This window comes from Passer domesticus, chromosome 16, assembly GCF_036417665.1.
Source record: "Passer domesticus isolate bPasDom1 chromosome 16, bPasDom1.hap1, whole genome shotgun sequence".
In the NCBI taxonomy this organism is placed as follows: Eukaryota; Metazoa; Chordata; class Aves; order Passeriformes; family Passeridae; genus Passer; species Passer domesticus.
Genome location: NC_087489.1, coordinates 9,582,061 through 9,604,394, shown reverse-complemented (window position 1 = coordinate 9,604,394; position 22,334 = coordinate 9,582,061). Strand labels below are relative to the sequence as shown.

Sequence of the window (22,334 nt, the reverse complement as noted above, 5' to 3'; positions counted from 1 at the left end):
TTTCAGCCATTCCCTTGTATCTTATCGCTGGTCACCAGAGAGCAGAGACGCTCCTCCAGTTCCTCTCATGAGGAAGCACAGACCTCAATGATGTCTCCCCTCAGACCCCTTCTTCTTCAGGCTGAACAACCCGAGGACCCTCAGCCGCTTTCCCTAAACCCTTCCTCATCCTTGTGGCCTCCTTGGGATGCTCCTTAGTAGCTTTAGCTCCTCCATAAATCGGTCAGGGCTCCCCAAACCATCGCAGTGCCCCAGCTGTGACCACAGGCAGAGCTGGACGTGAAGCTGGGGGAGGCCTGGGGGTCCAACCAGCCCCTCCATCTGCCATTCCCAGCTTGGGAGCAACACGGGGCACCACCTGAACACCCTGCTTCGCTCACATCCATAGGCGTGTGAGGAAAAAACACTTAATTCCACATAATTCACCCCCACGGGCAGCCCCCCCTCAGCGATAAACGCCGGGGGTCGTTTTTGCAGCCTGGAACCGCAAGGAGAGCAGCGCGCCCGCAAGGCTCGCTGCAAAAGCTTTATTTTAACTTTGTCCAGTGGAAACAAATCCCTTAAACTTCTCTTTTCAGGCGGAGTTGGAAATAATCGAATGTTTTCGGTGTTCCTCGCCCGGCCCGGCCCGCAGCGGGTTAAGCCGCGCGCCCACAATGCCTCGCGCCCTGCAACGTCGGCGGCGCCGGGCGGGACCGGGCCGGGACCGGGATCGGCACCGGGTTCAGGACCGGCACCGCGATCAGGACCGGCACCGAGGCCGGGGCAGCGGTGTTGCTCAGGGTCGTGGTGCGTCCCCGTGGCTCCCCGCGCCGGGGCTCGCCGTGCCGGGCCGGCCGTGCCCCGCAGCGCGGCGCTGAGGTGGCGGCGCTCGGGCCCGGCCCCCGCACAGTCACACAGGACGGTCCCGAGGGCGGGCGGGGTGCGGGTGCCAGGCTGGCGTGGCGGGCAGGAGGCATCACCCTGCCCGCTATTTCAGCTGTTTCTGCGTTATTTCCTTGCCTAGAAGGCAGAGGCCGGAGGGCTCGGCGGAACCCGGCCATGTTCTGAGGGAGGCTGCAGGACGCCGCTCGATCCGGGTAGCGCAGGTGTGCTGAAGGAATCGCCCTTCTCCCGGCCCTGCGAGGCGCTGCGTGAGGCGGGTGAGTGTGAAGCCGCTCGGCTTTAAAAGTATGCACCGGTCTTTGATGTATTTGCGAAGGAGAACCGCGCCAGCTCCATGGAGATGGGCGCAGTGTGAGATTGCCAAGGTTTCTTCAGCCTCTGTGGCCTTTTTGCACTGGTGGGACTCGCAGGGAGCCTTCAGGACCGTGAAGTCACCAGGCCACGTCACCCGCTGACTCTTCGTGTGCTCAATTGCAAAGCTCTTTGCAGGTTGGCTCTGAATTTGCTGCTGTATCAGAGGAGCAAAGTCCTGTTATGTATTATTTCCACTTCTAGTCCACTTCTGCCTTTTTGCTTGTTTAGCAAACTAAAGGTTTCATAACCAGAAAACTCATAGGGTATACATCTAGTTTTTGCTCTGGGAGCAGATTGTTTGGGAAATGAGAGTGTGAGATTGGTCTGTGTGAAGCTGTCTCTTTCCACTTTGGAATCCTTGTCAAAAATATTTATATTCTTCAATGGAAACTTACTCCAAAGTAAACATTTGCTTCACTGCTTATGTCAATTTCTATTAGATCAAAACAATGTATATTTCTTTAAAGTGGCTCCTTGCTACAGTATTTAGTGATGAAATTAAACAGCACAGTGGTTATATATCCAGTCAGTTATCAGAGCTCAGTTTTTTGGTGGTAATCAATGATGATTTGAACCCTTAAAGCTTTGTGGGAAAATCATTAAAAGTAAATTAGGCACCTCTAAAGATATTACCTATTAGAAAGCTTAGAACATGACATTTTTACTTTGTTCTTTATTTCCAAATGCTTTGGTGGAGGAGGACAAGATGAAAAGCTGGTGCCTTTAGTTACCTCCTCCTTTTCTTGGATTTCATGGTGTGGGTGAAGCTCTGCCTTCCCACCAGACAGACGTGATTTGGGCAGGGAATTTGGTGCGTGTGGAATGGGTGTGTGTTCAGACTGCAGCTGGCCAAAGTCTTTCAGTTTTTGCTTAAAAAAAGGTAGTTATGGCAGAACCAGAAGCAATTGCTTCCTCTCACCTTGGAGATGGAGATCTGAAACTTGTGCATAAGCTCTGAATATACACAAACTCAATGATCTGTCTGGGCACTGGGTATTGGCTGTTGGAGGATGGATGTAACTTTCTGCTTTGAAGACAATTCCTGGCATGTGCAGAGTTGGAGTGGGAAGAGGTTTTCTTGCTCAGCTCCAGCAGTGCTCATCTGCCATTGAGGCTGGAAGGCCTCTGCAGCTAGACTGCCTCTGTTGGTTATTCTGATGGAAAACCTGTAAAAAAGGAGGAAAAGAGGTAAAGGAAGGGTAGGGGTAAGAGGATTGAACATCCAGCCAAAGAGAGGAGCTTTGGAAGCTGTCAGTAATGTACAGGAAGATGCTGGGGAGATTCATTCCTGAGGAAGAGATGTTGGCATGCAAAGAGCAAGCAGCAGTGATGGCAGAGAGGAGAGCCCAGAGGGTGCACTGTTGTCTGTCTGGCTATTCCTGCTGAGTTATTTACTTAATTTCTCTACTGCAGAGGAAGAATTCTCTATTATCTCACCAGGGACAGATAGTGGAATTGAAGACAGAAACTGGGAGTCATATAAATGTGTTTATGGTTGTTATTTAGGACATGAGCAAATGCATATAGTGCTATCTCCCTCCCTGCTCACATGCACATGAGTAAGTCAAGGAAGGCTAAATGTTACTGGAATGCTGTTGGAAAAAGTGTGTTTCATTATATGAGGAGTCACTTGACACACTTTCATTCTCCTGTTCTTAAAGTTACACAATTTTTATTAGATTATTGATAAAAGTAACTGTGCTGAGTTTTATTTTAATGCAGGAAGGTTTTATTCACCATTATTTGAAGTAACTTTTATCACAGTTACCTGGTTTTGCCCAATAAAAAGTAATTAAGGCTGAAAAGGTGGCACTTTCTAAACATCAGTGAAAGCACTTCACCTTAAATTCCACAGAATTAAGTATTTGTCAGCAAGATGTTTACAGAGGAATAAGTGCTTTAGATAAAAAGCAGTGACTTCTGCTACAAACACCCTCAGCTTTTAGCAGTGGCAGTACGTAGGTACAACAGTGAGCTTTTCCTTTCTGAGTCATGGTATCTTAGTGGGGGATGCTCAGAACTATTTATTGTACTGCTTTGCTTTAGAGATTGAACTTGATCTCAGTCATACAAATGCAATGCTTCCTCACCTGTAGCATTTTACCTTTTTAAACACCCTTCCTTTATTTATTAAAGATACATCTTCCTCCATCCCCTAGGCTGTTGTATGTATTTACCTTCTAAAATTACTGAGCTTTGATTATTGATGTTCTAAGGACTTTTAATTATTTGGTAATTAAACAGCACAGTGAACAGAGATTTGCATAAAGGTATTTTTGTCTCTCACACTGTGTTAGGTGAAAATATCAACCTGCTGTTTTATGCTTTGTATCTTGGCTGCCCAATAAGCTTGACATTTAGTAGTTGGTGCTGCTTCTAGTCAGCTTGGTGATTTCTGTCTTTTATTACATCTTAGAAGTTTGTTTTCTGGAGTAGAATTATAAGATGGAGAGGAAGTAAAAAGGGAGAACAGATGTTATTCATTTGAAGTTAGTTTAAATATGATGCTATTAGTTGATAATAGGAATTTATTTTTTATCTAAATTGCAGCCTTATGCTGCACCCTACACTATAGTTCTTCAAATCATGAGTGCTTTGTGTACTTTGGGTTTTTCCAGGCTGTGTACTGTGTGTGAATCACATTTTTTGCCTTAATGTGAATTTTATCCATAGCATGACACAGCTCCCTGCTGTTTTCTGCATCATAAAAATTAGAGTGAGATGATGTGGTCTGCCTGTGAGACATGCCTGTTGAATTACAATTCTATTTGATGTAAAAGATCCCAGGAATTTCCTTAATTTCTTAGAATTCAGTTGACAAAAAACTCAATATTTCTGGAAAATTACAACTTCTTGTATCATCTAGTAAAGGGCTCTTTTAGCAACTGTGAAGTGTAAGAGTTTCTGCTACTTTTTGCATAGGTCTGATGAGTTGTGTGCTTGTGATCTGGTGAAATCATGGATGTTAGGAAGTGCTTTCAGGAAGGGTTGTGGATGGGCCTGGGAGCAGCATTGAGTAGAATCTGTTTTGGTACCACTTGTGACATAGAAGAATTCCTGTGTTTATCACCCCCTGCCCACTTTTCAGCCATCACTGAATGACACCTTTCCACTGATGGAGTTAAGATGAATAAATCCCCCCAAAAGTGCAAAGTAAATGGAAAAATAAGCTTGTGGGGTTTGTGGTGGTTTGGTTTGTCTGTTTTTCCTCTTCAGCTGGTTGTGAGTCAGTGGTTTAGATTCTCTCTGTCACAGAGCTGAGCCTGTGGGTTACTGAGCATCCCACCAACATCAAATCCCTAATCATGACTTAGTTTCTTTTTCTCCCTTTGCAGAATCATGGCAAGTCCAAGAACAAGGAAAGTCCTCAAGGAAGTCAGAGCACAGGATGAGAACAATGTGAGAAAATGATGATCTTTAGATCAGTTTTGTAGAATTGCATTTGCTTTTTACCTACTCCAGATGTACACTGGATCTGCTACAGCTGCTGTTGTCTTTGTGCTGTGGCTCACTAATGCTAACATAAAAATTTGGATATCTCATGTATGCATTACAATTCATTGCTGCATATTTGGCACAAGTATTTCAGGAGTTCTAGTAATGCTGGAACCCTTGGGATCTTTTCAACAAGTGGTGTCTGGGGCACAAATTAAATTAAAATAGTCCATTTCAAGTAGCTTGATTATACCTTAAATGTGATAGTCCATGGAAAGATTCAGTTTTATTTATATAAATACATTAACTCTTGAGGGGTGAATCCAGTCATAAACCTGAAGTTGTTGCACTGTATGAGCAATAAAGCTATTTCTAAAGAAAAAATTCTGTTTAGATCTGCTACCATTTACTGCCAAACTGTAGTGTGAATGAAAAAATGTTCCAAACTTTAAATATTGCATTTTTATTTTGCCAAGGAAACCTCAAGTATTCAGTTTGGTTACATTCTTTCAAGGCAATAGAAATGAAATCAAAATTAGTTCTTTGCATAGTAATTTCCATTTGCTTTTCTGTATTTCCTCATTTGTTTTTGGCAGTTGGTGCAGTAATTTTTATAATCCAAGCAGCATAAATAAATACCTGAAGGAAGTTTATGATACCAGGGAAAGAGTTTCCAAACACTAAGAACCCTTCCTTCTGAAATTATTTTTTGTGTGTGATGTTTTTATGATTTGCCTTTTTGAGCTGTGAAAACTTCCCATGGACAGTGATGACAGATTGCAGCAGTAACTGTTTTTCTGTCCCAGGTCTGTTTTGAATGTGGTGCATTTAACCCCCAGTGGGTGAGTGTGACCTATGGAATCTGGATCTGTCTGGAGTGCTCAGGAAAACACCGAGGCTTGGGAGTTCACCTCAGGTCAGCCTTTCCAGCACACCATGGACTGAGTTGCATTAACTCAGGGTTCATTATGGCTGTGAGCAGCATGTGTTGGTTTGGAATGTATAGAATGTCTCAAATCCAACACATCGCTGGCAGTTTTGCTTCGTGCTCCTCTCCAAAGTGGGCTTTGCTCTCTGTGCCTTGTCTGTAACTAGTTGCTTATAAAACTAGTCTGAAAAACAGCTTTATTCTGTTCAGGAGATTTCTTTTTTCTTTGTAATATAAATGATAGTTTTTGTTGTTTCCCAAGAACTGTGGTCAGCTGACATGGGGGCCTATGGAAAAGGAACTGTTTTGGGTTCTGGAGGCTCACAGTGTGTAATAGGGTCAAAGCAGGGAGCAGGTACTCACATGAGGAAAGGGGAGGAAGTCCAGGAGGGAAATCACCAAAGCAAGGAGGCCATTCAGAAGTAGAGTCTTTGCTTTTCCAGGGGTGATTTGAAGTTCATTAGTGAGTAGAAATTACGAAGGAAAGGAGCCTCTTGAACTGTTCTGTGTGTAGCATGGAAGAAAAGATGAAATTTCTGAGATGAGGACATAGAATCATAGAATTACCAAGGTTGGAAAATAACTCTAAGATCATTGAGTCCAACCAAATACATGATAATAGACAGAAAAAGAAAATTGCAGAGTGAAGTATGGGAAAAGTTTGTTACATAGTGGGCTAGATTAATTTCTGGACTTCGAAGGAAGCTGCTTTTTCAGTCACTTGCCTTCTGTTGACTGTCTCCTCTAAATGCCAATAAATGACATGATTTTGGCTTATTTCAGTGAGGATCTGCCCACCTTCTTATGATGATCTGTCTTTCTGTACTTGGAGAGTGTTCTCTAACATGTTTATACTCTCAACTTTTGGGATAGGTTGTAATAAGCTTTTTTTTTGTCACTGTTGATACAGCATGAAATTATAACAAGCTGTGATCTAAATTTTATTTTTTTTAAACCTGCTTTTCAGTTTTGTGCGTTCTGTAACCATGGATAAGTGGAAGGATATTGAGCTGGAGAAAATGAAAGCAGGAGGTAACAGCAAATTCCGACAGTTCTTGGAGTCTCAAGATGATTATGATCCATGCTGGACAATGCAAGAGAAATACAACAGCAAAGCTGCAGCTCTGTTTAGAGACCAGGTAACCTCAGTTTTAGGTGACTCCTCACACCTATGATCTGGAATATCAGAGTGCTTTGTAAGCACTTGGTTTTGAAAGGAGGGAAATGGCAATTTTTTGAACCTCTGCAGTAATTCCTGAAAAGGTAAATGTGAGAGAGTGAAATCCTGGAAGAGTTAATGTAAACCTGAATGAGTTCATGGCTCAAGTATTGGGCAGAAGAGAAAAGGAATGTTGTCCTGCCAGGGAGATAAGGTGGGGTTAGAAAAGAGTGTCTTGGGCAGGCAGGAGCTTTTCTCGACTAATTTCCTTATTTTGAGTAAGTCTCTAATTTAGCCTGAGGGTCTGGTACCTCATAGCTGGCAATCCAGCACTGCCCTCTTGGGACCCTAAAGGTCCTAGAGTGCTTCTTCCCAAGTCTTGTAAGAGTTTTCTATTGAAATTTTCATTTCTGCATTTAGCTGAGGTAGCTCTGGTTTTCAGTGCTGCAGTTTGTTGCAGGTGTTTAGTCAGTGGAGCTGTCTCAGTCCTCAGTTCACTACCTCAGCTGTACAGTTCTAGCCAAAGTGATTTGATAAATTTTAGTGTATGTAGTAACATAAAGCAATAATGTAGTTCTCTTCCTCCATTAATCCAGTCTTTCCTCTTCAAACCAAACCTGCTTCTTTGAGGAAATTGTCTAATTTTCTATTTCAATTGCCTGAAATAAAACCAGTGTTCAATTCAACATCACAACCTGGGAGTCAGAAAAAAATTGGTTTCTTGTGAAAAAAAGTTAAGTGATCCAGCAGCAAATTGGAAAAATGACTTGTCCTTGTGTTACTGAACCAGTTTGTAATTTGTATGAAATCTGTGACTTGGCATTCTTGACTATTCTGCCTCTTGTAGGTAGCTACAGTAGCTGAAGGCAAGGAGTGGTCCATTGAAACTTCTCCTGCCAGGAACTGGACCCCACCTCAGCCTAAAATGTCTCTGTCTTCTGCTCACCGGTACGTGCCCTGCTTACCCTGCTGATGTTGGTACAGATGCAGCATCAGATGCAGACACAGCATCAAAACTGATGGTCTCATGCCTGCTGGGTTTACCCTCTTGGTGCTGGTGTCTGAACAAGCTGAAGTTATGGAGTATGAGGGAACAGGACTTTGTAATAATTCTCATCCCCTGCGCCTGAACCTTAAACCATTTCAGAGAGAAGTGAGCAAGAGCAGGGAAGAAGCCATGCTTGTTTTATCTGACTTGTAATGCACCTGAAATTAGACATTTGTGTCACTCACAGGTAGTGTCTGACATCCTCACCTTAACTGGTGCTGTGCCAGTTTGGGGTTGGATGCCAGGGAAAAAGAAACAGACTTTTTCCTTCTGCTGCTAATTACCAGGGGAGCATCAAAGCTCTGTACCACAGCAATGCTGTTGTTCTGCTTTTGCATGTAGTGTTTGTTACTGTGTGCACTAAGGATGCAAGTTAACTGCAAAAGCAGTTGTAAATCAAAGGAACAAGAGCTTCATGCCTTTTAGTGGTTGCATTAGAGTTCCCTTCTTGATAGATGAAATAAATAATCAATTTCCAACCTGTGTTATGGTGATATACATCAAGCTGTACTGCTGAGCTGGTGGGTTTTGCTTAACATGGCTTTGATTATTCAATGTTTTATTTCAGTTCTGCTGGACAATCTCAGACTGCAACTGCCTCTTCTGACAAGGCTTTTGAAGACTGGTTAAATGATGATGTCAGCTCCTACCAAGGGTAATGCAATATTTACTGACTTTGAGTGCCTCTCTCTCTCTAGCATAACAAAATGTTTGAAGCATTGAAGAAAAAGTTTGTAACTCCAAATATTATTGTGCGTTCCAAACCAAGGAATTCTGATTGTATGTTGTGCCTTACAGTGATTTGAGTTAAACAGAGGCATTTATAAAGCTTCTTTCACTCCTTTTCTCATTTTCATGTGTCACTTTATTAGGATTTACTCAGCTTTCTGATGTCAGTGATTTGTTAAACCTGGAGAATCATTAAGACCACATTAGCTTGCACAGAGGAAATTACATTGTGCTAGGATTCCTCAGTGGATCCTTGGTGTTTTCATGAAGTGAGTAGTTTCGTATTTTGGGTGCTGGGTGCTACAGGACTTTTTTTCCAGATGCAAAAACAATTGTCATCCTTCCATGCTTTTCAGTTCTTGTTTGATGTTTTTAATGGCTGCATGCTGATACAAGGACTGTTTATTCCTCTTCCTGTTGCAGAGGCCAAGAGAATCGCTACGTGGGGTTTGGGAACACAGTAAACCCTCCAAAAAAAGAGGATGACTTCCTGAATAATGCCATGTCCTCGTTGTACTCGGTAAGGAATTGCTTGGAGCTCTCTGAATTACTGTTTTCTTCTGCTTAGCCCCTGGTATGGGAGAACATGAATGGAGAGGAGAAACTAAAGACTGCAGGTGGATATGGAGAGATGCAGGGCATTGGTTGTATTCTCAGAAAGTGAAGAAGATACTGGTGGACTTCAACAGGCAAAATGGAGAAACTTGAGCAGAACTTAAGAATTATGTCTGGTATCAGTTCACAGAAATAAGTGAGGATATAGCAATGGATTAAGAAATAATAATCAACAGGGCTGAAGGAAAAAAATGTCATTACCTGTAGGGAATAGTTCTAAATCTGTTAACCGTATTAGGGATGTTCAGAGGAAAACAACTGAAATGTGTGTGTATGTGGGTGCCAGAAGCCCTGAGCAGTGATGAAAACATTTGAAATACTTGTGACAGGGTGTGAAGAGATAACAGCATATGGCTGAACAGTTGTCGTGATTCAAGTAGAGATAGTGAAAGATGCATTGTTGAAATAAAATGGGAAAAAAGTCAAGAGGCAGTCAGGGCCATACTGGTGCTTTGATAGGCTGCAAAGTCACAGTGCTGTATAATATTTGGGGTTTGGAGTCATTTGGAAATACAGTAAGTGATTCTACCAAGGTGAGTGGCCACCAGCCCTCTGTAGAGCCTCACTACCTAAATACTCACACCAGGTTCCACTGTTTATTTAAAAATAAATAATTTCACTAGAACTTTCCAGAGAAAGGTAATGCCTGAGCCTTTGAACAGATTGATCACCATATTCCAGGTGATCCCACAGGCTGCTTGGTATAGATCAGCTAAATATTTTCTAGGTTCCTCACAGTTTTAGGCCAGAGAGTTCAGATTAGAGAGCACATCTGCAGTGCATTGCAGGTGAGCTAAGACAGCCAAGAAGCAGCAACACTGTTCCTGTTCCTGTGAGCCATTCTTTGAGTCCAGGACCTCCCTGAATTCCTGGCTGGAATGCCCTCGTGTGAGCACAGACACACATTGCAGTGTGTCCTGGAGTCCTGTATTTCTGGGAAGATGAGTTCCTTGCATGGATGTTCATCCTGGAGAGGAAAACAATTTGTGTTCCACTGCATGGGATGATTTTTCCCCATATTTGTAGCCATTTTAGCAGAGTAACATCTGAAACACTCTGGCTTGTTCAAATTCACACAAATACTGGAAGTTCATCACTATATTTCAGTTAAATGAGAGGCTCTAATTTTTCTCTCAGTAGCAGGTAGTTCTTACAACTACAGGACAAGCTGTATTAGAGTATTTTGACTTCAGCTAATCTGTTTTAATGAAAATTTGGTTATTTGCAGTTATTATTCACATGTAGCTCACCACTTTCTTGCTTTCTTTAAAGGGATGGAGCAGTTTTACAACTGGAGCGAGCAAAATTGCCTCAGCTGCTAAAGAGGGTGTAAGTAAATGAAATGTGGTTTAGTTAGCAGTGGAATGCCAGAGGTGGTGGTATGGGTGTTCTCTTTTCACTGTGAAATTCTGCCAAAGCTCCTTTACCTTGGAGAGGATCATGCAGCATTTCTAAATGCATGTCTTTGAAAATCAAAGGGTTTATTCCAGGTAAACCTGCAAGTATTTGCTTCTCTTCACAGGCTACCAGATTTGGATCTCAAGCAAGTCAAAAGGTGATTATAGATTTAGCTCTTATTCCATCTAATTGTCTTTAAGTGCCATGTGTTTGCCTGCACCAATTGATTTAGATTTGATCATCAGCAGACCAGTGTGCTTTTCCTTCATAGTGCACAGGAGTGTTTAGGTCTAGCTTTTAATTCCATGGGAATTGCAATCAGCTGCAGTGATCAAATTAAGCAAGAGATAAACAGAGATACTCTGCTCTTTGTTCCTGTTGGATGTGTTGGAGAGGCTGCAGAGCTTGCAAACTTAACACACCCCTGGTTTACTTCTGTGAATCTTAAATGTGGTCCAGCCTGAATTAGATAAATTCTTGGTGATAGAATACAATGCAAGCCACCTTCCCATGGCCAAAGCCTAATAAGATGTTGCAAGTGTGAACTGCTCAATATTATTAATAAATCAACTTGCTTGTGTGTGTTTTAATCCAATGACAAAAGGATTTCATTTATCAAACTAGGCTTAAAACAGAGACAGTCAGACCTGATTACACAGAGCTCTGACACAGGCAAGATGTATCTGCAAGGAAAAGTTTTAAATTCAAATGTAAAAATGATAAAAGAATGGAGATTCTTAATTTCCCTAGTTCTGAGTGAGATGCAGTTATTTATAGATGGTTCAGGAGTTTTAATTGAACTCTAACTCTTGTGTATGTGCAGCATTAGCCAGGTTTGCTTTCTGATAGGCATAGAAAGTATTGCTCAAAACCAGTGTGCAGCTGCAGGTGTTCAGAGAGGTCTGTGCACTGGGATATTAATCCTTCAAATGGCCAAACTTGGGCGTGTTTGCAACAAAAATGTCTTGTTAAAGCACCCAAACTTCCTACTTCAAATCTTTGAAATATTTATTGCTTGACTTAAGAAAAACTGAGTTTTCTACCGGTCTTCCTCTTCACTCCCTCTGGAAGTTTTCCTTTTGTAATAAAAGCTGCTTTTTCTTTAGTATTATTAATAAATAAATATTAAGTTTAAAAGCTCATCACATCTACTGACAAGGCCTACAGCAACATGATCTATAGTCTAAGCTGTATTACTGAAGGTTAAATTTTGTTCCTGAAACTTCTGACCCTTTGCAGAACAGATTTAACACATTTTTGATGCACTACATTTATGTGGGGCCCAGTGACCAAACACATTCCAGTGTTTCTCTTGTCAGTAGATGTTAAAAGTTGGAAGAGGTTCATGATACTTAACTTGCCTGAAAAATGCTGCCAATTTTTTGCTAAAAGCTGCTTCTACCTTCCTTGCTCTTTTCTCTTTTGCTCTCTGGGTAAAGTTTTGGGGCTACAAGCAGCAGCCAGAGCCGGTAACACCCTCACATCTGTTCTTGTGCATGGACTCTCTGTCTGTTCGTGCTGAATATGTGCATTTGCTCCTGAGCTGTCTTTTCTTTCTCTGCCTTACATCAAACCTGTTTAGAATAATGTTGTGTGTTTTGTATGGTAACATTTTTTCAAACCTTAAAATTTGTCAAGTTGGATAGAGATACCCAAGCTGTGCACTGTCTGAAAGTTGACTGTGCTGCTGTCCACACTGATGATTTCAGGATTTCTGTTTGCATGTCTGCCCCAGGAATGTGCCAGGAGCTGGGTGTTGCTGGAAGGCAGACACTTGAATGAGGTGTTTGTTGTGGTGGTTAGAGTGCTGTCCTAAATTCAGCAGTAGGAAGAAGGGATGAAGTGATTTAGGTGAAAATACAGTTGTACCCAAATCTTTCCATTCCACATTTACAAAAGTATGTGGCTAAGTAAGAGATCAGGTAAGAATTCTTCCTAATTCTAGCAGTGACTCCATTGGACACCTGAACTGTTAGTCTGGGTGTGTTACACTCTTTATTATCAAACATAAACACTTTGCTGGGTATGGTAGACTCCAGAGGGTTTTTTCAAAGATGAGAACACCCCCTTCTTGCTTTTGTTAAACACTTTGTAGCCTCACTTCCAAAGGTAGCAAGCCCTTTGTGATTTGCATTCATGTTTCTGACTAGGTGGAAGTAGGATTTCCTTTTGCCTTTACTTCTCAAAGAATTTTTATCCTGTGAAGAGTAGAAGTACTGGAGCTAATGGCTGGGAAAAGGGGAGATCCTGGGAATGCTGTGGCTTAGGGAAAGGCTTCTTAGACACCTGGGAGCCTGTGGAGGAAAGATGTTGAAGGTGCTCCATTCCCAGGAAGAACACGAGTGAAGGCTCACACCCTGAGCCATGGTAGTAATCAAATACGAACCCTTAGGAAATGAAACTTCATCACCTGGCATATTGGCCCTTTTGGATTAACCAGGATAATTCTGGAGGCACTCGGTATGATTGGGCAATTCTGAAGAAAGTTTAGATCTGTCTAAAAAGGCTTATTCCAGTAGTAGGGCAAGGAATGATTTCAAACTCTTCTAAACCTGCTGTCCTTGTCAGCTTTGCCTTAGGGAAAGTAATTTTGTGACTTGGACTGTGGACTTACATTTTTGTAAGCTGCCTCTGAAGTGCAATATCCTTGTGCATCTTGTTCTGGATTGCAACAGATTTCTGCAGTTCATTGTTTTTTCTCCCTGCAAACCTGGAGCTTTAAAGAAAATATCAAAAATCTTCTGTCACAGCTTTGGCTCTTGTGTATTGCTCAGAAACACTTGGCCTCTTAATAACAGATGATAACTGGAGCACTACAAGACAGAGAAATTGGGGGAAAATCAGCCAAAAAGATCTAATTCTAGGAGTAATTTAATTAGTTTGGAAAAATAAGGGGGGATGAGGACAGTTCTTCCAAATATTCAGCTGCAAGCATCAGCAAGGGGCCCATCCTCAAAACTGTTGCTGGTTGCACCATTGCTTCTGCTTCCAGTGCAAGGTCAGACTTTGCTTGGCCTCTGGCATCTATTGCCAAGTGTGTCTGATTTTAATTTATTGTCTCTTAATGTCTCCTGCAGCACTTTGCTGTGTGTGCTTTTCAGCTCATTCTGCTTGTATGAATCAAAGCTAAAGGCTTCTCGTGTTTTTGGAGATACTGCTGAGAAATGGGCCTGCAGAAGTTGTTTGCTGTGGGTTTTTATTGGGTTTTTTTAAAAAGAAATTATAACTGACTTTGTTTTTGTTTTGCTTTTAAATAGGCATCAGAGTTAGGTCAGACATTAAATGAAAATGTTCTCAAACCTGCACAGGAAAAGGTAACTTTGGATCTAGTAAATGACTTGCAGAAAAATGCTTGTACTCACTCAGGAAATGGTTGATTCCTCCTGCCACAGCTGCCCAGGGTCTCAGGGGGTCTTTCTGTAAAGGGGAGACATCAAACAACTCCAAGTTAGGCTGTTATCAGAGAAATGTTAATGAGGGTAAAGTCCCTCCACCTTCCTCTCTCATGTCCACCAGAGTCTGTCACATTTCTCTCGTTAGATACCATTTTATGGACTTCATGCTTTCAATAATGGAAGATTGAAGAAGGGGAAAATGCACCCTAAATGGATATAAAATCAGTTGTTTAAATATATATATATTTATATAAATTAGTAGTTGTATCTTGGAGTGTTAAGTTCCTAGTGTTTTACCTACCTGCCAGCTTTATTTTAATTCAGTCAAATGTCTTTGAGCCATTTGAAGAGAATGTTTTAATCATATTGCAAAAAAATTTCCCTTACCTTTATTAATTCACCATTCTTTACATGGCATTTCAAACCACAAGAGAAGACTCTTAATTGGTTTTCTATTCCCTAGAATTATCCACAGCTTATTTCAGAGGGCTTAGATGCATTGTTTTCAGGGTTATATTTTAGGGTGCATTTCCTTGAGCTGATTTTTATTTTGTAGAACAATTTAATGATAAATTATGCATTCTGTGTTTAAAAAAATTAATTTCCCTTAGGATTTTGTGTTGTTAGTTCTAAATAAGTGTTACTTTCTGAAATAAGTATTCTCTATATGGTTATACAAAATCTCTTGCTTTGGAACAACTGCTATTTATTAAGTGGTGAAAGGTACCTGTTGTATTGTGTTCCACCAAAATTCAAAGCCCTTTTGATATTTAAATAAGCATCTATAAAAGATAGAGAATAAAAGGGGTCTGCTACATTTCTAAACACAGTCTTTCTATGCAGTGGAATATATTGATAAAGCTTCATGTTTGCAGATGTTTTTTGTACTTGTGTTTTATTGCTCAGCAGTAGTGTAATGATACCTGAACTGTGTTTAAATGCTACCTTTCTCAAACTGGGGGTGATACCTTCCTCAAACTGGGTTTTTAGCCACAGAAAGTTCCCAGAAACTCAAAGGACTGAGCTTCACTCCATTATAGATCAACAGACTTTATATTTTCTTAACTTAGTTTTGACTTAAATCTATTTTGATTGAGTTTGGGGTTGGGTTTCATGACATTTTAGCCGTTAAGCACAAATAAGCTTGTCTGAAGGTTTCAGTAATAACTTTGTTTTATGACTAATTACCAATACTTTGGTCCACATAGGTGAAAGAGGGGAAAATATTTGAGGAGGTCACCACGGGGGTATCACAGTTGGCCAGCAAGGTATGAGGTGGCCTGCCTGGCTTTAAGGAGGCCAAACAAGTCAAGCCAGTCTCCATATTCTTAGAAAAAGAGTACAAAACCCCAATGCAGCTTTGGTCTCTGCTTGTGTTGAATAGAGGAATTTAGATAGTGGAATTTTCAGCGGGCAACACTTCTGTGTTGGGGTGTTTAAAGCTGCACAGGCATGGTGGTGTCCTCTTAGTAGTTTGAATGAGGACATGGGTTGGTTATAAACAGCAAAGAAAATGTGTGAAGGAATATGGAGACAGCTTGTGTTGCAGTGGTTCAGTAAAAGCTGCTAATGCTCTGCACCTTTCTCCTTTGCCTTCCGCTGCTCTCGGTGCTCGGTGATGTGGTAAGTGCTGTCTGAGGCTGCCAAGCACAGAAATCCTGCCCTAACTAACACCTGCTGGGGTAACTTGCATGGTGCTACCCAGGAATGTGTGTCTTCTAGCACTGGGAAAGTCAGCACTGCAAACTCTCCCATAGACCAGCTCAGTGTCTTAGGTTTTGGTACTGTTCGAATAAAATGAAACAAATTATGTTACCTGTTCTGTTTAGAGCCTGGCAACTCTCAGGCTGGATTCTGGGATTCATCCTCCCTGTCTCTGTCTCAGAAGTGACACCTTCCATGGTGTCACTTCAGAAGTTGTATTTCTGATCCAATCCTAGGACTCAACTTTTGGCCTGTTTTACATGGGCAGTGAAATAATTCTGAAACACAGTGGAAGTGGCTGTGTAGAACAGTAGAAATATAAATACAAGTTGCATTAATCATAAAACAGCAGTGCTTTCATTAAGTTTAATTTTATGTAAGGACTAATTCCAGTACTTTTGTCAAGGAAGTCTAGGAGAGGATTCAAAAGATGTTACAATGGGTGAAAAAGCTAAACCTGACCTACTTCCCACCTCCTCCAGCAGCACAGTGCTGTCAAATATGTGTTCTTTACATCCACCATGTAACTGCCCATCAGAAACATTAATGAACTCTGAGTTAAATGTGTTTGATTTATGGGAACAAGTGGAGGAATTTATTCTGGCTTTTGCTGTTGGACTTGGCAGGGGTGTTGCTTCAGTCCAAATGAATGGAGTGTCTTTTTTTTCCTCTAGGTTCAGGGAGTAGGGAGTAAGGGATGGAGAGATGTCACCACTTTCTTTTCAGGCAAAGCAGATGATAATTCTGACAGGTAATTTTTTGTTCTTCCTTTCTGTCTCTTTGAACACATAATTTTATCTCCTGTACATTTTCTGAAGTATAGTAGTGAAAGGTAATTTTTCAATATTAAGAACTTATTCTGTCTTTGCTGATAGTCCTCGTCTATGTAATAGGGAGGAATTCAATATAACTTTTTTATAACTGTTACATATTTTGGTTTAAAACTTAATCCAAATGCATATTCCTTTTCCCTGGGCTTAAATCTCTTAACAAAATCTGTGAATTAGACAACAGGCTTATGTAATTTGGAGCAATATTTAGTTATTTCTTTATCGTGAAGGGGTTTTGTTTAAGCAAAGAGCAGTAGCACTACAGTTTTCTTTGGGGTCATTTATTTTTACTGTTATGTTTGACATAACTAATTTATTTCTACCTTCCTTTCCCCACCATCCCCCAAAAGACCAGCTGAGGGAGACAGCTACCAGAACAGTGGAGGGGAGGGCTACCAGAACAATGCTGTAGATCAAAGCTTCTGGGAGACCTTTGGCACCTCAGATGCACCAAAAGCTCATAAATCTCCAAGCAGTGAGAGCTGGACCTATGTGGACAATTCCACAGAGAAGAAGAGCTCGGATAGCTGGGACGTGTGGGGCTCGGGAACAGTCTCCAACAAGAACAGTAACAGCGACAGCTGGGAAAACTGGGAGACCAACTGGGAGAACACAGGAGGGGAGAGCAAGACCAGAAAACCTCCTAAGGCAACAAAAAATGCGTGGGATGACTTTTAGAACTGTGTTAACCCTGGGAAAGGGAGGCTGTGCTGGTTGATGGAGGGGAGGAAGTTTTACACACACCTGGAGTATCATGGCTGACCTTTCTGATCTGTTTGTGCTTCCCATTCATTCTCCTTCCTTCTACCCCGGTATAGGGAAAAAAAAAGTAGCATCTGAATCTTTTCTTACATAAAGGTGGCTCTCCCTTTTTTTTAAGGATAGTGATAAGTATATTCTCCTTGCACTATTGGAGCTGGCTACAGCAACTTTCTTAACACAAATGTTAAAGGAGGGAAATCAGTGCAAGGACACTTCCATGGCACAACCTTGCATGTGTAGGTTAATAGGTGTTCATCCAGTCCTCATCTAATTTAAGATTTGGGGTGTTTAATGCAAACAAAGGACAGGGTGTGACTTGGAAAGACAGCCATTAACTGGGCAAGCTGCAGTTGGATACATCGAGTTCCAATGCCTTATGGATTGCTCTGACTACAGGAGGTCTGGCAATTCAAGATGGTCTTTAACATATTTTTTATTGAAGCTTTGTTTTTAAACATTGTGACGTTATTTTTTTTTAGTATTTGAAAACTTATTTTTCTCCTTTAGAATGAATCTAGAGCTAGATAATAATTTGTGTAAACTTAAAGGATTGACCTGAGCTCTCAAGGGATATCCAGAATGGCTTTATTTGCCCTCCTTACTCAATTGATTGAGTTTTCACTCAGTTTTAGTTTCTGCTACACAGAAATGCAAAGCTGTGATGTTTTCTTCCCTCATATACCCCCTTGCCCATGTTAAAATATTTTATGTACTCTCTTCTTTTCTCTATCTTCCTTCTACCTGTGTAGTATTTTATTAATGCTGTTAAAAAATGAACTCTTTCTGCTGCTTATGTCCTTCTGGACATCTGTTTGGCAACCTGGCAGCAAAAAAAATAATTATAAAGAAGATTCCAGCAAGAAAAAATGGGTGGAAAATACAAGAGCATTGAGGAAAAAGCCTGGCAGGAAGCCCCTTTCAAGATGAGTAGATGTCTGGATTTAATAGTAAAATTTAATTTAAGCAGATGTTTTCCAAACAGTTCCTTAGTGTGTCAAGCTCTGTTTCTGTCATACATTTCTCCACATTTTTTCCTGGATCTTGTTAAAGAAACACTATTTTGGAAACATGAGAAACTCTTTGTCAGCATTAAGGACTGGAACAGGAGATTCAGTTATGTGTCACTTTTGACCCAACAAATCTCTTTGCATGACACGAACCATAACTTCTAGAGAAGAACTGTGACTTTGAACATCAGAGGTACCCTAGGTATCCCATTTTATTTTGGGGGAATGGGTTGTGAATGTACCCTCAGCACGAAAACAATCAGCTCACTTGAAAACTCAAATCATGATGTTCTCTGTGGTCTGCTTTTCCACCATGGAGTTCTTTCTGTGAACCCTGTAGATCCTCTTACATACCTAAAAAGCCTTTTCTTTTAAAAACTGCCTAATTTGTTCAGCAACTATACAGAGGTGTCAAAATTACCTTAAATAACACTTCACTTCTTTTACTCCTCACAGAGGTTTTTGAGCAGATAGTAATATCAGCAGTTTAAAAAGGAAAGAAAATTAATTTCCTCATAAGTAGCAGGTTTTAAAGGCTGAAATCTGAGTAGCTCTGTTTACAGCCTGAGTCTGTATTTCTATTCCTAAGATCTTTCAGATAGTGATCAGAATATTTTTCCAGTCTTCTCTCACCCTGTTCTGTGAGAGTTGGGATTTCTCTTTTCCCCCTTGCCTCTCCTAGAGCGTGGTCTGAAGCTCGTGGTCTCTGAGGCTCTGCAGCAGGACCCAGAGCTGCTCCAGGCTGAGCCATTCCCAAGGTGTCCCTGCTGTCACAGACCCCGTGGAAGTGCCAAAGGCACGAGAGCTCTTGGTTTGCAGTGCTGCTCATGGTACCATTGGCAGCAGTTCACAGCTGGACTAAAACAAGGATTTTTTCTACTTTTTCTCCAGTTCCAAGTATAACTTTGTCATAGCTTAGCTGCATGTCAGACATAACTTTGATTTTTTTATGCTTACACCTCTGTTGCCTCCTTGTTAATTGTGTCTGCTGCCCAGTCTGAAGCTGATTCAGCTTCTTCTGTACAAATTTATTACAGTTTCTCTTTCATAAACCTCCTGAAATGGCTCGTGGCAGGAGAATCTTTATTTCTGTCCACTCAATCAGTGGTAATGTGATGTGTGTGTGCACGTTCTCCTCAGCTGTGAGCTTTGCCTGGGACAAAAGTGGTTTATTTATGTATCACTTGCAGCCACAATTGGCATGAGCCATTTGTTTGTTCTTCTGATTTGATTTTTGTAGCTTTTGAAAGTTTTATGTTCTAAATCAAACAGCCAGAGTCCCGCTCAAGCAGAAGCTCTGGGTAAGGATTTTTCCTCCAGTTGAGGAGACAGGGACAGTTGCCATTTCTCTTTCTGCAGTGTTGTAGGGAAGCAACAAAATGCTCCAACTGACAGAAGGATGTTACTGGAAGATCCAAATAAACCAATATAATGGCAGAAGGTGTAACTGCAGACCCAAAACCAGTGTGCCAGCTGGTCAGTTTGATGGGCAAATGGGCATTTTTTAATGACTTGTCTGAGCCTGAATGTGTGATCATGCCTTCCAGAGGAGAGAAAAAAACAAAGGCATTTTCTTTTTTTGCACACCGACTGTTTTATTGAATTTTATATTTTTCAGAATAGGTGGCTGGGAGCTTTCTGCACTGGGAAGAAAATCCCATCAAGTTGCATGTGCAGAGCAAGTGTTTATGAATCAAAATTTTTATTTTTTAATTCCTTCTCTTCTCCCCAAATCCTCCCCTTTTGGCCTGCTGAGGAGCAGAGGCATTGAGTGCAGGCTGCTGGAGCTGAGGCTGCCTGGCTGAGGGAGGATCCAGCCATGAACTGAGCGTGTGGTGTGGCACCGTGGGCTCTGCTCCCTCTCATCCCCCTCCCTGAGTCACAGGTTTAAGTCACACAAGGAAACTGCCAGGAGATGTGCAGGAGGTGAAATTGCTGCACCAACTGGACATTGCAATGGCTGGTTCAAATCCCCTGGTGACCCAAGCTTTTATTTCTTTGTGTGGCTTCAGCTTTGGAAAATACAGAGCAGCTGGATTCCTGCAGGTAGTCTGATACAAGAAAAATGTCAAGAAATCAAACTAAGTGCCACTTGCAAAACAGTGAAAGTCTTGGAAAATGCTCCCAAACATAATTCTGGGAGTTAGGGATTATTTTAAAATGTTTTATTTGTGTATTGAAACCTATTAATAATTAGTACAATTCAAGAAGTGCTTGGCCAGCTCTCCCTCATGGTTGAGACCTCAAGGATAATGCTGCTGCTTTTATTTTCCAGGCCAGACTGTAACATTCCATGGGTTCATAATGTACTTGTCAGTGTAATGGTCTGTGCAATAATTTAACAAGTGTAGATAAAACCTTTGTTTAACCCAGGATACATTTAAAGATACAGTGGTCCTCTTGGAGAGTAGCAGTCTACACAAGTATTTCAGTTCTTAGCTTATTCTGGCTGAAATACTAAATTTCAGTGACCCAGGTAGAGGTTTGAGCAATCAGTGATTTAAACAGAAATCAAGAAACATTTCCATGGCCATTATTAAGAGTTTGATCCTAATGGCTGAGTGGCCTCTAGCTGCAGAACCCTCTTTCATTTCCATGCCAGCAGAAACTTGGTCAGTCTGGAGTACTGTATCTTTAATTTTCCTGCTGTGTTTTTTTGTGACGTTCACAGGAATGGTGATTTCAGTGAACACTATTCATTGTTCTGTAGAGTGGTTCTGGACTTGAACTGCAGTGTCATCTTTTAAAGAGTATTACAATAAAGCAAAGAGATCTGGAGCAGAACGGTGGTCAGCCCTTTTTCAGGAGATTTCTGCTAATTTTCAGCCCAGGTGCTGGTGTCAGCCATATTCTTCCCTGCCAGTAACAAAGGAGAAAGGAAGCTGCCAACATTAATAGAGCCAAAAACATCTTTGTATTTCATTGGAATTTCACAGTCTAACTTCAGACTCTTACTCAGGAGCAGTTTGGAGACATTGTTTGCCTCCTTATTTAAGGAGAACTATAAATAGAAGTTAAAGTGCAGATAAATTAATGTACTCTGAAATTTTTATTAGCTTGTCTACAGAGGCACTTATTACAGCAGAAAAAGTTAACTTTTAAAGCAGTTTTCCTGAAAGAAGAGAGTCCTCTGACAAATCCTTCAGCTGTGGTGGGGTTCCACATTCAGATTCCAGTTTCCTCCATGAGCCAAACAGCCACGTGAGTGCTCCAGATGACTGCACTTGGCTTTGTGCAAATTTAAAATATCTTCTATTATGTTCTTGGTCAGCAGGACTGAATCCTACTTGCCATGTAGAGGTAATTTTACTGATTTTTACACCAAAAAATGGCCATTTGTGTTTGATAACATCACTGGTATTCTGTGGACAGGCTGTGTCCATTCTTCCTGTAAGGGCTGCTGTGTGGGGTGCAAAGTTTTCACATGGGAAATAAACAGGACTGGTAAATGCTGGTTCTGGAGAGAGGATTTGGGCCCTTTATTCTGCCAACATCCAGAGTTAATGCCCTAAAAACAAAACACCAAGGAAGCAGTGATGTGTATTCTGGATTTCAGACTGAGCAGTCAGTAAAAGCTGATAGAAAAAGTGGAGTCTAGACCAGAGAACACTGAGACCAGAGGACACAAGGCTTGGACTTGGAGGACAGGTCACTGCTGCATTGCCATGTCCCACTCTGTGCTCTGAGCCCAGAACCAGCAGCTACTGCAGCTGGAGCTTCCTGCCATTGTTGATCTGGTAGGTGTTCTCCAAGGCAGAGGCAGGCTCGGAAGGTGACTCTGGGCTTCACAGCTCACTCACTCCACACTACCAACACTCGTGCCCTCTGAGGTGTGCAGGCAGGCTCTGGGGATGTGTCCTGCTTTCCCTCATGCTCTCCTCCTGTTCCAGAAGGTTTGTCCACAGGAGCCATCTGCAGCAGGCTTTGGCCTCAGCAGCTTCACCATCACCCCCCCAAACTCCACAGGGACCCCCCTGAGGCTCTGCACCTCCCCACTGCTTTGGCAGCCGTTTGCAGGATGCAGCCATGGGGTGAAAACTGAAAGTCCCAAGAGAAAAATGAGATGGAGCTGTGTTGTCCTGTGG

At 41.7% G+C, this 22,334-nt stretch overlaps 1 protein-coding gene across 6 annotated transcripts; it reads left to right on the top strand.

The window, feature by feature from the left end:
- Positions 1-903: 903 nt before the first annotated feature.
- On the top strand, positions 904-21,033 carry ARFGAP1 (ADP ribosylation factor GTPase activating protein 1). Of its 6 annotated transcripts, XM_064391032.1 has the most exons (15): positions 904-922; positions 1,007-1,142; positions 4,575-4,638; positions 5,481-5,590; positions 6,570-6,741; positions 7,609-7,709; positions 8,378-8,464; positions 8,962-9,058; positions 10,426-10,482; positions 10,676-10,708; positions 11,991-12,020; positions 13,809-13,865; positions 15,155-15,214; positions 16,325-16,401; positions 16,831-21,033. In XM_064391032.1, exons 3-15 carry the CDS (start codon positions 4,579-4,581, stop codon positions 17,156-17,158), a joined length of 1,269 nt encoding a protein of 422 aa, XP_064247102.1. In that variant the 5' UTR covers positions 904-922; positions 1,007-1,142; positions 4,575-4,578; the 3' UTR covers positions 17,159-21,033. The 6 variants fall into 6 exon arrangements, with proteins under 6 accessions (XP_064247102.1, XP_064247103.1, XP_064247104.1 ...); XM_064391033.1 differs by lacking the exon at positions 11,991-12,020; XM_064391034.1 differs by lacking the exon at positions 15,155-15,214 and having other exon boundaries at positions 16,331-16,401.
- The last annotated feature ends 1,301 nt before the right edge of the window (positions 21,034-22,334 follow it).